The sequence below is a fragment of the Malus domestica genome, chromosome 04 (genome assembly GCF_042453785.1).
Source record: "Malus domestica chromosome 04, GDT2T_hap1".
Lineage (NCBI taxonomy): Eukaryota > Viridiplantae > Streptophyta > Magnoliopsida > Rosales > Rosaceae > Malus > Malus domestica.
The window spans coordinates 26,943,880-26,960,451 of NC_091664.1; the positions used below are offsets into that span (position 1 = coordinate 26,943,880).

Genomic DNA, 16,572 nt, shown 5'->3' on the forward strand with positions numbered 1-16,572 from the left:
GAGGGACACGCCATGACAAAAAGAGACAGAGAAAGACAGAGGTAGAGAGAAGAGAGGCAGAAACGTAAATTTAGATATATATATATATAGAGAGAGAGAACAAAGTTGACAACAATAAGGCGATCAATCCGATGCCTTAAACGTTAAATACTAGGCCTCTTTTTGTGCTATATGTTCAAGGGCTCTTGTCAAAAAACAAGTACTCTCAACTTAACTTATTCTCAACTTTCAACAATGGTAAGTAAGAAAACCCTAAATCTTCTTTCTGTTCATGTCTGTGTTTTTTGTGTTACTCGTGTTAATGTGTTTCACAATGTTCTGCACACCAGGCAGAAGAGAATGCCAAGCCAACCTACAGCTCCCTCGAGCCGGTGGACAAGAAGAAGGGAGGGCTCACTGCCTCCAGCTTCATTTTCGGTAAGTAGCCATTCTCAGAAAAAGGGTGTGCGGAAATCCCTTCTGTGCAGAATTCTATCTGGTTATACTGCTTGCTTTTGTATATATTAGTTTACACTGCATTTTTTTCTTGCCTGTGTAGTGTTGCTGGCGTTGGACAGCATGGGATTCGTCGCGAATATGGTCAGCATGGTGCTGTACTTTATGTACGTGATGCATTTTGATCTGGCGCACTCCTCCAACCTTCTCACAAACTTCATGGGATCAACTTTCCTCCTCTCCCTCGTTGGAGGCTTCATATCGGACACATACTTGAGCAGATTCACAACATGCCTGATTTTTGGCGTAATTGAGATACTGGTAAAGAAAAAAAAATTCATATGATTTGGTATATCTGGTTCTCCAGTTCTACTTATGTCACAAAATTTTTTAAAAATTGTTTCACTTTTAGGCTTTGGTGATGATGACAACGCAAGCTTATTCAAAGCATTTGCACCCAACAAAAACTTGCCTTTCAAATTGTGTCCAAGGCCGTATCGCCGCAATGCTATATGGATCCCTGTGCTTGTTGGCACTGGGAACAGGTGGCGTGAGGGGAGCGCTGCCGGCACTTGGTGCTGACCAGTTTAACCGGAAAGAGGAAGCAAAGTTGCTGGCGACGTTTTTCAATTGGTTTATGCTGAGTACTACAGCTGGAGCAACTATTGGTGTCACGGCCATTGTGTATGTGAGCATGAATGTAGATTGGTACTGGGGTTTCTTTATATCAACTATTGCAGCCGTTATTGGGTTCTCTGTTCTTGCAATGGGTAAGCCTTTCTATCGCCTCCAAGTCCCCGGTGACAGCCCCATCATAAGGATCGTTCAGGTCTGCCTCTCTCTCTCTCTCTCTCTCTCTCTGTCTCTCTGTTAAAGGCCTTTCTATCTAGTCAAGCTCAATTAGCACAACATTTTCACACATGTCGGAATATTGTGACAGGTTATTGTCGTTGTTATAAAAAATAGGCGTTTACCGCAGCCAGAGAGCTCGCATGAACTGTATGAGATTAGTGAGAAGGAATCAAATTATACGGAAGAAAAAATTGCCCATACACATCAATTCAGGTACCATTACATTAATTTATGATTAGTGAGAGTCAAATTTACCCTTATATGCCATGCACTGAAATTGTCAAATTACCTTTTATGCGCCTCACACCTGCGATTTCCAAAATAAATTGGTGCCTTATAGGTTATGACACATTGTACTAATTGTTTTTTCTAATGGTATTGAATCAGTTGTCTGGACAAAGCAGCCATACTTGGCAAAGGCTCCAAGCCCGAACCATGGAAGGTTTGCACAGTAACACAAGTGGAAGAAGTGAAGGTCCTGACAAGAATGTTGCCAATTCTCTTCAGCACCATCATAATGAACACTTGTTTGGCACAACTCCAAACATTCTCAGTCCAACAAGGAAGCATCATGGACCTCCACTTGGGCTCCATCAAGGTTCCGGCGCCATCTATCCCCGTCATTCCTCTCCTCTTCATGTCCATCCTCATCCCACTGTATGAGTACTTCTTCGTGCCTTTCGCGAGAAAGATCACAAAGCACCCAGCAGGCATAACGCAGCTTCAGCGCGTTGGTGTTGGACTAGTCCTCTCCGCAATCTCAATGGCGGTAGCGGGCCTGGTGGAGGTGAAAAGAAAGAACCAAGCCAACAAGGACTTCACAAAGCCGATATCTCTCTTCTGGCTTTCGTTCCAATACGCTATTTTCGGCATTGCTGACATGTTTACCCTAGTAGGGTTACTTGAATTCTTCTACAAGGAAGCTCCAGCAGGGATGAAATCGCTTTCTACTTCATTCACTTTTCTTTCACTTTCTTTTGGGTACTTCTTGAGCTCAGTTTTCGTTGACTTGATCAATGCCGTGACGAAAAGAGTTGCTCCGAGCAAACAAGGATGGCTCTATGGAAAAGACCTAAACAAAAACAATTTGCAGCTATTTTACTATTTCTTGGCAATCCTTAGCTGCATCAACTTTGTGAACTATGTATATTGGGCTTCATGGTACAAGTACAAAGCAGATGAGACAGATCTAAAGCTGCAGCTTAAAACTTTGCACCAAACACCTCTCATGCACAATGATACAAGTGTTGTTCAAGAAAGTGGAAGCAAGATTGATGAAGCTGCTACCTCCACTGAGGAAAATAAAGAAAAGGTGGCAACATGAAGGTCAAAATAAGAGAGAGAGAGAGAGAGAGAGAGAGAGAGAGAGAGAGGCTTTGTTAAACCCTAACATCACAAAATCCACAAATCATGAAAAACCATTAGCTAATAAATAATATTGCTCTGAATAAAAATTATCGTACCTTTATGCCCATTACAGTAGGAAAGAGAGAGAGTGAAACGCAGAGAGGGAAGAGAAAGGGTTTTTGGCTGGAGTAAATGGACGCAGAAGACTATGTACAATGGTTCGGCTGCACAGGCTTACGCTTTGTATTGGGTAGTTTTTTGTATTTGGGCCCTCAAGCTTTGGGAGTCTTCTTGATATAAGATTATGGACTGTAATTTGGGCTTTCTACTCCACTGAAACTTTTATTAATTTGTTGGAATTTTAGTGAAACGCATTTTTCATAAATTCTGTTTGATCATGAATCAAATGCGATATATGTTTGATTGTATGAAATAAATTTAAATTGATCTCTGTTTGTTCGTATGTGATAAATATACCTCAACAGTTATATGATACGTAGTTATTCTGGTATGAGAAAGAATGTAGTTTAAATCTTTATTCTCGAAGTTTAGATTATTGTTTTAAGTAGAATATTACTTCTATAATTTTTGTTGTTATTGAGAGTTTTGGGGTTAGCTAGTGACTAGTGATGATGGTTGGTAAGAGTAGGCAAGGTTTAAGGTTATAATCCTTTAATTTCATAAAATCGAAAAGAAAAAACGCATTTAATTTTTTTTGAGATTCTTGAGATGCTCAAGGGAAGATCCATAGATGGACCAAGGTTATCCCGGCACGCACCCAATGTCGGTAAAGCACCAATGAAGGTCCTCCGGGGACCCTCCAATGTTTCGACATGGAGACTGGTTTATGCCTATGGTTATTTACGGGTTATGTCCGGGCAATTTGTTTATTGGGTTAAATGACATATAGTTAGGCCAATCAAAATTCTAGTGCATGATGCATCCATGGAGGAGTTGGGAAGTTACAGAAGCTTTCTCGCAAGGAAGAAGATAAATGTTGACCCTCTTTTTTTAATTGGTCCTGTGTCAGTCATTTCTTGCTTTATCTTACTAACTTTAAATGAAATGAACTGTTTCATAGACATGACCCTCACCTAATATGGGTTAGAATTCAAATGAATTTAAATGGTGAAAAAGCCCAATAAGTTGACCTTTTATTTAGGAAAGCTAATAGAAAAACTTTTTTTTTTCTTTTCTTTCTCCATAAAGTATAGTAAAGCTGACGTTGAGGTAAATTTTTGTAATTTACTAAATTGTAATGTTGTTTTATCATGATTTATGAATAAAGAGTGTTATTGCATAACTCTCAATGTTATTTTCATCCAATTTTTTTTAAACGTTTTAGATTAGAATCCATCAATCAAAATTATAAATTCTTCACTATAGAAGCTTTTATTTTAAAGAATAATTTATTAGTTGCGTAATGATTGAGATAAAGATAAAATGTGTGTGTGTGTGTGTGTGTATGTGGTACTAGGGCATATTATCCCCTAACATTGTGTAGCAGTTAGCTAGCTACTCTTACTGGAAGCCATTGGCGTTCTCTATGCACCACCCATACCAGTATCACATAATTGAAAGTGAACATATTACCCTTTTTTGGCGCTGGAAAAGAACATGAACCTTAACAGATAAAATCTGACAAAACAAGTACTTACTATGAAGAATGTGGACTGATAAAAAGCTGCAGAAAGAAGGCTACAACTGACGGTAAAATCTTCTGGTAAAAAGAAGAGAAGGCAAAGGGGAAGGCGGTGGAGCATGCTGCATATGCAACAACTTTGGAAAAAAGCATACAAAAATCAAAAGAGGAGTTGATGGAGATAAGAGAAAGAAAGATGATGGAAATAGAAATGTGAGGTGGGGGCAACTCCTGCTTTAATCATGGAAGAGAATATTTCTGGAAAATGCATAGGCACTTAGACAGGAAGCATCATCAGCAACCTCTGTGACTAACTTTTCTTACATCAAAGCCATTTTTGAGCTGAAGGTCCAACTATTTAGGGAGAGTGGTTTTCCTTGTCAAGTTCAAGTTGTTGGAGAATTAAATCAAATTTCAGTTATTGAGTTAGAGGCATGAATAAGGATTAATGAAGATAGAAGCCCTAGAGTTGTAATATTTGAAACTACCGGTAATAATATTTATTTATCCAGATGTTTCAGTTACAAAGTTGTTCTTAATTAACTAAATAAATTAAGATGTATTGTAGCAGCTATGAAAGTCATGATCATGTTATTAAACTAAACATGGTAAATACCAAAAATATACATGACAGTATTTGAGAATTTCTTCAATATTCATTAATCTCCAAAGTGGAGTATATATATGAGTTACAATTGGTATTACATAAGAACTTCACTAATGTGGGACAATAAACTACTATTTACCCTTTAACTAATATATAACTCGCAACACTCCCCCTCAAGTTGGTGCAAAGATATCACCCTCAAGTTGGTGTAATGATATCACGCATGCCCAACTTATCAAACGAGTTGGAAAACACACTATTAGACACAGCCTTAGTAAGAACATCAACAAGTTGATCTTCAAATCCCACAAACGAAAACATAATAATTCCATTATTCAATTTTTCCTTGATGAAATGTCGATCAATCTCCACATGTTTTGTTCGATCATGTTGCATTGGATTATGAGCAATCTCAATAGCAGCCTTGTTATCACAATGAAGTTTCATAGCACCCTTGGTTTAAACCCAAGATATCTCAACAATTTTTTCAACCACAACAATTCACATACACCATGAGACATACCACGAAACTCAGCTTCTGCACTTGACATAGCCACCACTTTTTATTTCTGGCTTCTCCAAGTAACTAAATTACCACCCACAAACGTAAAGTATCCAGATGTAGATCGCCAATCAGTGATAGAACCTGCCCAATCTGCATCTGTATACCCTTCAACATTCAAATGACCATTCTTGGAGAAAACGAAGTCTCTGCTATGAGCCATCTTCAAGTACCTCAAAATACAGGTTACTGCATCCATATGAGCTTCACTAGATAAGTGCATAAACTGACTTACCACACTAACCGCATAAGCAATGTCAGGGCGAGTATGAGACAAATAAATTAATCTCCCCATAAGCCTTTGATATCGTTCCTTATGAGTAAGAACTTGATCTGGAAATAAGCCCGGACGATGATTCTGCTCAATCGGAGTATCAACAGGTTTGCAATTTAACATACATGTTTTAGCTAACAAATCAAGAACATACTTCCGTTGAGACAGAAAAATACCATGCTTGGATCGTGCAACCTCGATTCCAAGAAGATACTTTAATTCACCCAATTCTTTCATCTCAAAATCAGTAGCTAGGTACTTTTGAAGGCATTGTATCTCCTTCTGATCATCACCTGCCACTATCATGTCATCAACATAAATAATCAATGCAGTTAGCTTATCATTTTGTCGCTTTAGAAACAAAGTATGATTTAAATGACTCTGGATATACCCAAACTTCGTCATTGAACTTGTAAACCTTCCAAACCACGCTCTATGAGATTGTTTTCAACCATACAAAGCATTTTGTAACCTGCATACAACACCTTTTTCAGGAGATGTTCTAATACTAGATGGGAGATACATATAAACTTCCTTCTTAAGAACACCATGAAGGAAAGCATTCTTAACATCAAACTGCAACAAGGGCCAATCCTGGTTTGCTGCTAAGGATAGAAGAACACGTACAATATTAAGTTTGACAACATGAGCAAAAGTCTCCTGATAGTCCACCTCATAGGTTTGAGTATAACCCTTAGCAACTAATCTGGATTTATACCGGTCAATAAAACCATCTGTTTTGTGCTTAATAATAAACACCCATCTACATCCAACGACTATCTTCCTGTTTGGTAAATGAACCAAATCCCAAGTAGAATTCTTTTCCAAAGCTTCCATCTCAACTTTCATGGCATTAACCCATTTAGGGTCAGACAAATCATCTTGCAATTTTGTTGGAATTGATACACTAGATAGTTGACATATGTAAGATGCATATGGTTTAGACAAACGATGAGTAGACACATAATTTTTGATAGGATATTTGGCTTTGGCATGCATATCATGCTCATATTGTACTTTAGGTTTTCCACTATTAACTTGTGGAGGTAACTGATAAGTAGAAGAATCGTTAGAATTTACCTCATTATGCCACCATCTTGTACTAAACTGTTAGAAAAATCATCACTGGACGAACCATCATCAGGCAACTCGTTAGACATACCAGCAGCAGACAACCGATCATCAGAATGTAATTCGTCAGACATACTAACATGCAACTTGCTGGGCACATCTGATCTGTCGTCTGTAGAAATAGTTTCGGGAATGACAGGTGACCGATCACTATCTATAGCTGACTGATCAGTATCACGCAACATAATAGGTTCTGTTCCCAACTCTTCTTGTAACACATCATTCATACCATCTCTTCGAATATGCACTTCACTCCCCCTCTCCCCCTGAAATGGAGAGTCGGAAGATGGCTTCACAAAATACGAAACTTCCTCGTGGAATATGACATCCATGGTAATATAAGTTTTTTGAGTCGGAGGATGATAACACTTATAGCCTTTTTAATTGTTAGCATATCCTATAAAGACATATCGGAGAGCGCATGCATCAAGTTTATTCTGTTGATGAGAGTAGACATGCATATACGCAATGCACCCAAACACTTTCGGAAGAAGTTTTGATACAGAAACAAGATAAACATGTTTTTGTAGCATATCAAGCGGTGTCTGAAAATCAAGAACCCTACTTGGAACACGATTGATCAAATACACAGCAGCCAAAACAGCATGACACCCCACAAATGATTAGGAACACATTTATCCAACATCAAATACACAACATCAAGGAGCGAGCAACCTCCATTATTTGACGATTCTTCCGTTCGGACACACCATTTTATTGGGGTGTAAATGGAGTAGTCGTCTAGTGAATAATATCATGATCACGAAAAAAGCATGTCAAAGTGTGATTCACATATTCTCCTCCGTTATTATACTTGAAGACCTTAACTTTGGTCTAAAACTAAGTAGACACCATTGTACAAAATTCTTGAAGAAGTAACGGAACATCACTCTCATTCTTCATCAAGAACACCCAAGTTAACTGAGTACAATCATCAATAAAAGTAACAAACCAACGGAATCCATTAGAAGTAACTTTTGCCGGACCCCACACATCAGAATGTATCAAATCAAATGTCAAAGTAGCTTTAGAATCACTTACGGGAAATGAAGCACGATGACTCTTAGCCATGACATATGTTTCACACTTGAACTCTGAATCACTACAAGTGCAAAACAAAGAAGGAAATAAATGCTTCATATAATTGAATAATGGATGTCCCAATCGTCGATGCCACAACTAAATTTGATGTCTGTCATCCACTTTAGCACATAAAACTTGATGATTATTTGAACCGAAAACAACAATATACTCCATAGTCAAGATGTACAAACCCCCTATTGTTTTACCTCGACCAATTATCTTCTGAGTTTGAATGTCTTGAAAATAACAATACGTATGGTAGAAGTGAGCAAAACAATATAAGGTATCAAGAAGTTTTTCTACAGACAAAAGATTGCACTTAACATAAGGAACAAGTAAAGTACGAACTAGTGATAAGGTCTGAGTCAGAGAGATAGTGCCTTCACTCTTCACAGAGGAATGTGCTCAATTTGCACTAATAATATACAGATCACAAACATAGTCACATAACTCATCAAACACTTTAGGGTCATTAGTCACATGATCAGTGGTCTCAGTATCAATTATCCATTTATTTGTTCCACCAAGATGCATAACAACACTATGATTATATTGAGCCATTGAACTAAATCACGAACTATAAAGGCACAAAAGATACGCAGCGAAATGAAAACAATTTACCAGAACATTGTAGCAATCATTGTTCACGGCACTGTAGCAGAGACTATTCACGGTATTGTAACAATCACTGTTTACGGCACTGTAGAGGATCACTGTTCACATACTGTAGCGAAGTGATGTACTCTAGCGAGACACTATTCACTTTTGTTTTTGTTTTTAATTTTTTTTTTCAACCAAGGAAATCACGAAAAAGGTAGGCACAAAATTAAAGCACACAAGTCGCCAAGAGTAAACTGCTCTGATGTCATATTAAACTAAACATGGTAAATACCAAAAATATACATGACAATATTTGGGAATTTCTTCAATATTCATTAATGTCCAAAGTGGAGTATATATAGGAGTTACAATTGGTATTACATATGTAATTCACCAATGTAGGACAATAAACTATTATTTACACTTTAACTACTATATAACTCGCAACACATGTATTGTTATCGGTTTTTAATGTGTGAAGAAATCTGAAAGTTTTCACGTTAAAAGCCTCTCCCTTCTTCACTACACAAAGTTTTACTTAAGATTTCTATCCCCCTTCCTCCTACAAATTGGTATCAGAATTCTGAATCCGAATATATATTTGCAAGGCACTCAATTAAAATGGAATTTTTTTATCATGTCATTAAACTGTTTGAATCCGAATATTTTCATAAAGCTAATGAAAATTGAAATGCATTTAGAAATTTCAATTCGAATTTTTTTCAAAGTGTTCCAAACTTATTCCAATAAAGAAAATTCTGAAGTATTCCAATTTTTTATAGTTAATTATTTACTAAAATTATATATTTTGTAATCATTTTTTTAACTTATTGTTAGTTTTGGATACATTTACATTTTGCTCATTGTTTTTATATTAACCATACACTTATATATTAAAAAGATAAACATACTAGTATACATCAACATACAACAAATATTAAGAATGTACAATAGCCACTTAGTACTACCGTCTAGGGGTATTATTCTTCACTTGTAAATTAGATGTCTTAAGTTCGATTCTTGCTAAAGGCGAATTTGAACCATATTATCGCTAGCCCATTATGAAGTTAAGTCCACCCACTTCCCTTAGTGTAGATAATATAGTTTATTCAAAAATAAAATTACAATAAAGTGCATGTAGAGCTTCGAGGATATTAAAAATTTGCAAAATATATAAATTTTCAAATTATATTTCAAAGTTTTTGAGATTACTCTTATTCCAAAAATTTTGAATTTAAAAATTATGGTCTGATTATGAAATTTCGTAATGAAAATTGGAACATTATTTTTGACATGATCCGTTATGAAGTCGTCCTTAGTCCTACCAAATAAAAAGTTAAACTTTCCTTGTTTGGAGCCTAGTAATCAAGGTGCCCTTAAAGTTGAAAGTGACATCAAATTAATTGAACCTTTTCTTTGGTCCTAATTGATTGAACTTTACCTCACCCATGCTACCCATTGATGGGAAATCTACTTGAGAATATCAAGTTCATAATGCACATAGTTGACTGTACCCATTTTCGTTATAAAATTGATTAATTCTTAATTATCACTTGTTGCCATTACGAAGAATTCTTAACCATCGTCTGTTGTAAAAAAGATATAGTCTCCAATTCCAATCAATCCAAATTTATTGGGCCTTTTTATAATATAATTCCCTTTAATTTTGTAATTTTTTTTTCCTTTTAATGAAGTTTCATTGACTAAAAAATAAAATCATCGACGGTATCTATTTTGTTTTTGTCTACAGAGATTTTGTAATATCACTAAATATATTAAATCACAAAATAAGAAGAAATAAACACACAGATATATACATATATATACCCACACACAACTATTTAGAGGGAAATTCTACCCTTGCATGGCCACCCAATGAATCTTGTCAATTTCTCTGGACAGCCTCTGTTTAAGTGCTTTATCAAATGGCATTTTCATCTTGCATGGGAGCACTCTGAAGTATTATTGGACAAAAATGGTGAATGGAGAAGTGGATTAATTAGTATATAAATAGGGACCCATGACCTAAAGAAGCTTTTGATCAAGTTGAGTTGTACACGGGTGTAAGGCCCATTTGGCTTGCTTCCTCAAATTTAAAGAAACAGGTATGGGATTGGGAGCATGACCCCATAACCTAAAGGGTCATTAGGAGTCTAGAATGATAGACGTCAATTATATCCGTTGATTAGGGTAGTGTGAAATTTAAGGAATATTGCTTGAGAGTTTTGGATATCTTTTGTAATATAGTGACGGTTCACTTAATTGTATTTGGATAAATAATAAAGCAAATCCGTTGAGTATCAAACAAAATTATCAAACAAAATTTAACACGAATATGTGAGTAGGTAAAAAATGTGTGTTTATCATTTCTCTACTACAAAGACTTAAGAAAAATGAAATTTTTTGAAGCTTTGGTCCCAGAAAACATGATGAAATCAAGATCCTTCTGAGCTGTATTGTCAACTACTACTAAAAAAGTATAATGAGGTGAGGGTTCACTTCATGTGCTTCCCTTCCCCTTTAAGTTTGCAACTGGGTCAGATGCTTTCAATTCGGCCCCAGGGTTTCATTTTAGGAGGGTTGCACTAAGAGAGTAGAAGTGGTACATGATAATTTTTTCTGTGTGATTGTCATGTCAACACATGATATTATCAATTTATCGACACATAATATTACTAGTATAGTTTTGCAATACACATATACATATAATTAATAGTACCATACCCCAACTCCGTAAAATATTAACCTTGTCGTTAACATATATTATAATGCATGACTCAATAACATCAAATTACTAGATAAGGCAAAAGAATAATATCTATATATATAAAGGGAGAAGACCAGTTTGGTGAAGCATTCAGAAATACCAAGAAAGTTATAAAGTTTGATCTTGTGGTGGATCGAAAATATTTTATTAATGGTGCACTTATGCAGTGACAAATTGGCCAATAACAAATTATGGTCATGCCAAATCACCACCGCCGTATTGTAATGAACTGTTCAGTGCATTTGCTTTATTAGGATTTCCTGCTAAATATACTTTAGGTTCTCATATGGTACTTGTGAATTTGCTTCAGTAAGATCTCTGTATTAAGGTTAATGAGATGTTCAATAAGTCTGTATTAGGGTTACTTAACAAACTAAAATCGAGTATATAATGATAATATTACAATAATTGCATCGAGACTTTTTGCATATACTATATTCACTTATTGAATTGGGCAGGTTTAATTTCATTTATAATTATCAACTTTTATCTCCTAACTAATTCGTTACAAGTTACAACTCAATATAACAAGTTTGATATCTAATTGTGGCTGATAGACAATTGTGGCTGATAGACAACATGTGATATTACAAATTGAGTGCTTGTTGTTTGTATAATTTTAATGTTCCTTAACTAATAAGACTGATCAGCGACATATAACCTAATCATTGAAATACTTCGTGGAGAAACCATTTGAGCATAGTTTTCCGAGAACATACAATTAACGGCATTCATATGTTCAAAATCATCATAATCCAGACACTCAATCAAACCTAATGAAACATGACAAAAGGGTAAAGTTCCAAGTTGCATTCCTCCAACACTGAGGGACACACCATGAGAGAGAGAGAGAGAGAGAGAGAGAGAGAGAGAGAGAGAGAGAGCAAAGCAGAGAGCAAAGCTGACAACAAAGGCAATCAATCTGATGCCTTAAATATAAAAAACTAGGCATCTTTGAATGCTATATGTTCAAGGCCTCTTGTACCAAAAACAAACATTCTCAACTTAATTTATTCTCAATTTTCAACCATGGTAAGTCAAAAAGCCCTAAATCTTCTTTCTGTGTATGTCTCTGTTTTTTGTGTTACTCTTGTTAATAGGTTTCACAATGTTCTCCACACCAGGCAGAAGAGAATGCCGAGCCAACCTACAGCTCCCTCGAGCCGACGGACAAGAAAAAGGGAGGATTCACCGCCTCCAGCTTCATTTTCGGTAAGAAACCATTCTCAGAAAAGGGTTGCAGGGAAATCACTTCCCAGCATGCTAGTTATATCCTTGCTTTTGTATATTAATTATGGTTTACAATGCATTTATTCGGGTTGTGTAGTGTTGCTGGCATTGGACAATATGGGATTCGTCGCGAACATGTGCAGCTTGGTGCTGTACTTTCTGTACATGATGCATTTGGATCTGGCGCACTCCGCCAACCTTCTCACAAACTTCATGGGATCAAATTATCTCCTCTCCCTCGTCGGAGGCTTCATTTCTGACACATACTTGAGCAGATTCACAACCTGCCTGATTTTCGGGGCAGTTGAAATACTGGTTACAACAAAAATTCACATATTTTGTTATTCCTGTTCTAGTTCTACTTATGTCATAAACTTTAATAAATTTTGTTATTCGCACTTAGGCTTTGGCGATGATGACAATTCAAGCTTACTCAAAGCATTTGCACCCAAAAGAAACTTGCCTGACAAAGTGTGTCGAAGGCCGTATCGCTGTCATGCTCTATGCATCCCTGTGCTTGTTAGCTCTGGGAACAGGTGGCGTGAGGGGAGCGCTGCCCGCGCTTGGTGCAGATCAGTTTAACCGGAAAGAGGAAGCAAAATCACTCGCAACATTTTTCAACTGGCTTTTGCTTAGTACTACAGTTGGATCAATTATTGGCGTCACAGCCATTGTGACTGTTAGCACTGAAGTAGCTTGGTACTGGGGTTTCTTTATATGCACGGCTGGAGCATTTATCGGGTTCGCTGTTCTTGCGATGGGCAAACCTTTCTATCGCCTGCAAATCCCCGGCCACAGCCCCATCATTAGAGTCATTCAGGTCTGCCTTTCTCTCTTATCAAACTCTTTGCGCACAAACTTGATTATTTTACTAGTTAATATTAACTAGTGTAATGTGGCGAAATGATGTGACAGGTTATTGTTGTCGCGATAAAAAACAGAAGTTTACTGCAGCCAGGGAGCTCTCATGAGTTGTATGAGATCAGTGAAAATGACCCAAAGTATACTGAAGAGAAAATTGCACATACAGATCAATTCAGGTAACATTACATTAATTTTTTGTTAAAGTTCGCCAATAATTTGCAATAATTCAAACAAGGCTTACCAGATGGTATGTTCCCATCTTGGCACGCCAAGATTCTTCAAAATTGACAATAAAACAAAAGAAAAACATATGACTAAGGAGGAAATTGATAATACAACGAAAAGTTCACATCAAAGTTTCTGTGCATGTGATAGGGTTTTGCTTTTTGAAGTGAACTTTTTGGACCATGATATCTGTTTATTTATTTGAGGGGTAGACAGGATGTGAAGTTTTTGGAAGCTTTTAATCATTTTTTTGTTGACTTCATTAGATAGCAATTTACAACCATGTAGATCACTTCATTTTTTTTCTTCTAGAAAATGGGTGTGGCATTGTAGCTTACAATTCTGAACAAGATTTCACAATGATGGTCGATAAAAAAAAGGAGAGTTTTAACGAAAAACTCCTGGTACTGTTCAATTTAACGAAAAATCACATTTTAACACTAAAAAGTCAATCATGGTACTTTTCACTTTACCCTTTATTTTGTTCTTATCATTAAAACTAAAAAATTTCAAGTTCCTTTAATTAGTTTTCTTTAAAAACAAAGTGCTAAAAAACACGAGAAATTTCCATCTAGTTCATGTAGTAATACTTTCGTTCATGTATTTCCAATTGAACTGAATAGTTTTTTGAAGTATGCAGATTGTTCCATTCAAGAAATTCGTCAACTTATGTTAATTTTTTGTAAGAAACATCTGTCAAATTACCCCCGCCTCCAATCCATGTGTCCCGCACTTGACAATTTCATTTATGATATTAGCAAAAGTCGAAGGATGTCCTTAAATTTAAATAGTTTATAAGGTTTCACTTGCGTTCCTTTATTTACAATTACTTCGAGTTTGGTACAAACTAAGAGATCAGATTTGTTGCAATTGAAAATATAAAATAAAAAAAGATATCCGTGGTAACTACGTGGATTAAAAACGAATTTTGACCGTCTTTTTTTACTACATAGTATTGTACCTGTAGTTTCACAAAGTTCAAACTTTCATTCACGTATTTTCAATTGCTCCGCATTTCCTGTAGTTTGTAGATTTTTCCACCCAAAAACATCCCTCAACTTTTGTTGATTTCGTATACAAAGTCAGTCAAATTTACCCTTTCATGTGCCCCGCACTGAAATTTGCCAAATTTACCTTTATGTGTGGCTCAAGTGACGATTTCGTGCAAGAAATTAGTGCCTTTGGTTATGACAAAGTAGTGAGTACTAATTAATTACTACCTAATGGTATTGAATCAGTTGTCTAGACAAAGCTGCCATACTTGGCAAAGACTCCAAGCCCCAACCCTGGAAAGTTTGCACCGTTACACAAGTGGAAGAAGTGAAGGTCCTTACAAGAATGCTGCCAATTTTCTTCAGCACCATCATCATGAACACTTGTTTAGCACAGCTCCAAACATTTTCAGTCCAACAAGGAAGCATCATGGACCGCCACTTAGGCCGCATTGAGGTTCCGGCACCATCAATCCCCGTCATCCCTCTCCTCTTCATGTCCATCCTCATCCCGCTCTACGAGTTCTTCTTCATCCCCTTTGCGCGAAAAATCACAAAGCACCCGTCAGGCATCACGCAGCTTCAGCGCGTCGGTGTTGGACTAGTCCTCTGCGCAATCTCAATGGCAGTAGCCGGCATAGTAGAAGTAAAGAGAAAGAACCAAGCCAACAAGGACTTCACAAAGCCGATATCTCTCTTCTGGCTTTCTTTCCAATACGCTATTTTTGGTATTGCTGACATGTTTACCCTAGTAGGGTTACTTGAATTCTTCTACAAGGAAGCTCCTATGGGCATGAAATCGCTCTCCACCTCGTTCACTTTTCTGTCACTTTCTTTAGGGTACTTCTTGAGCTCGATTTTCGTTGACGTGATCAATGTTGTGACCAGTAGGATTACTCCGAGCAAACAAGGATGGCTGCATGGCAAAGACCTAAACAAAAACAATTTGCAGCTATTTTACTACTTCTTGGCAATCCTTAGCTGCATCAACTTTGTGAACTATGTCTACTGGGCTTCATGGTACAAGTACAAAGCAGACGAGGCAGATCCAAAGCTGCAGCTTAAAGTTTTGCAACAGACACCTGCCATTCACAATGATTCAAGTGTTGTTCAAGAAAGTGGAAGCAAGACTAATGAAGCTGCTGCCTCCACTGGGGAAAATAGAGAAGAAAAGGTGGCAACTTTATGAAACCCAATATAAAAGGAAAAAAACAGAAAAGAAGGGGAGAGATAGATCATATATAATTAACCAAGGGGAGGAGTTATAATGATAATTAATGGGTTTATTTTCTCTATTTTTATCTTATTTTTGTGTGTGTGTTTTTTTATGGAATTGTAAGATATAGTGTGTTTGGGACATTGAATGTCTGGATTTTCTGTTTAATAAGTTTTTCTACCACCTTTTCATGAATAAAGAAAAGTGAATTTGTCTTGCAAAACTATCTTGGCCATTTTGCATATGTTAGTATACTGGTCCAAACAAATGAAGGCACTTAAGATTTGTTTTGAAGTGCATTAGAATAATTAGAAAAACTTTCAAATTATTTCTGATAATGTTTGGTGGTAATGCTCTGGCCCATTCTCACTTAACTTCGGAGTTTCTACGGAACCCAAAGCCAGTGAACTTCCATATAAGCCTCGTGCTATATGGAGGTGAGTATGTACATATAAGGCATAGAGGATCCACTCCCCTGGGCGATGTGGGATCTAACAATCCACCCCCCTTAGGGGCTCGATATCCTCGTCGGCACACTTCTGGTTAGGGATTGGCTCTGATACCAAATTGTCACATCCCGACCCGAGCTCGACTCCGCCGTAGCACGATATTGTCCACTTTGGATCTCGACCACGCCATCACGGTTTTGTTTATGGGAATTCACGCGAGCAGAACTTCCCAGTGGATCACCCATCCTGGGAATGCTCTGGCCCATTCTCGCTTAACTTCGAAGTTCCTACGGAAC

General features: G+C 36.9%; 2 protein-coding genes across 2 annotated transcripts; both read left to right on the forward strand.

Moving 5' to 3' along the window:
* Positions 1-234: 234 nt before the first annotated feature.
* Positions 235-2,700, forward strand: LOC103427717 (protein NRT1/ PTR FAMILY 4.5-like). The gene is made up of 6 exons (XM_070820276.1): positions 235-273; positions 330-417; positions 539-756; positions 848-1,264; positions 1,376-1,500; positions 1,675-2,700. The coding sequence occupies exons 1-6, from the start codon at positions 235-237 to the stop codon at positions 2,609-2,611; spliced, it is 1,824 nt and encodes a 607-aa protein (XP_070676377.1). The 3' UTR covers positions 2,612-2,700.
* Positions 2,701-11,959: 9,259 nt separating this feature from the next.
* Positions 11,960-16,050, forward strand: LOC103427664 (protein NRT1/ PTR FAMILY 4.5-like). The gene is made up of 6 exons (XM_008365732.4): positions 11,960-12,332; positions 12,425-12,512; positions 12,628-12,845; positions 12,934-13,350; positions 13,446-13,570; positions 14,858-16,050. Exons 1-6 carry the CDS (start codon positions 12,330-12,332, stop codon positions 15,798-15,800), a joined length of 1,794 nt encoding a protein of 597 aa, XP_008363954.3. The 5' UTR covers positions 11,960-12,329; the 3' UTR covers positions 15,801-16,050.
* The last annotated feature ends 522 nt before the right edge of the window (positions 16,051-16,572 follow it).

Excerpts from the sequence above, each read along its gene's own strand:
- LOC103427664 (XM_008365732.4), top strand. Across the intron at positions 12,513-12,627 it reads CGCCTCCAGCTTCATTTTCG|TGTTGCTGGCATTGGACAAT; the intron begins GTAAGAAACCAT and ends CGGGTTGTGTAG. Across the intron at positions 13,351-13,445 it reads CCATCATTAGAGTCATTCAG|GTTATTGTTGTCGCGATAAA; the intron begins GTCTGCCTTTCT and ends ATGATGTGACAG.
- LOC103427717 (XM_070820276.1), top strand. The coding sequence starts at position 235 with ATGGTAAGTAAGAAAACCCTAAATCTTCTTTCTGTTCAT. Across the intron at positions 757-847 it reads TTGGCGTAATTGAGATACTG|GCTTTGGTGATGATGACAAC; the intron begins GTAAAGAAAAAA and ends TTTCACTTTTAG. Across the intron at positions 1,265-1,375 it reads CCATCATAAGGATCGTTCAG|GTTATTGTCGTTGTTATAAA; the intron begins GTCTGCCTCTCT and ends ATATTGTGACAG.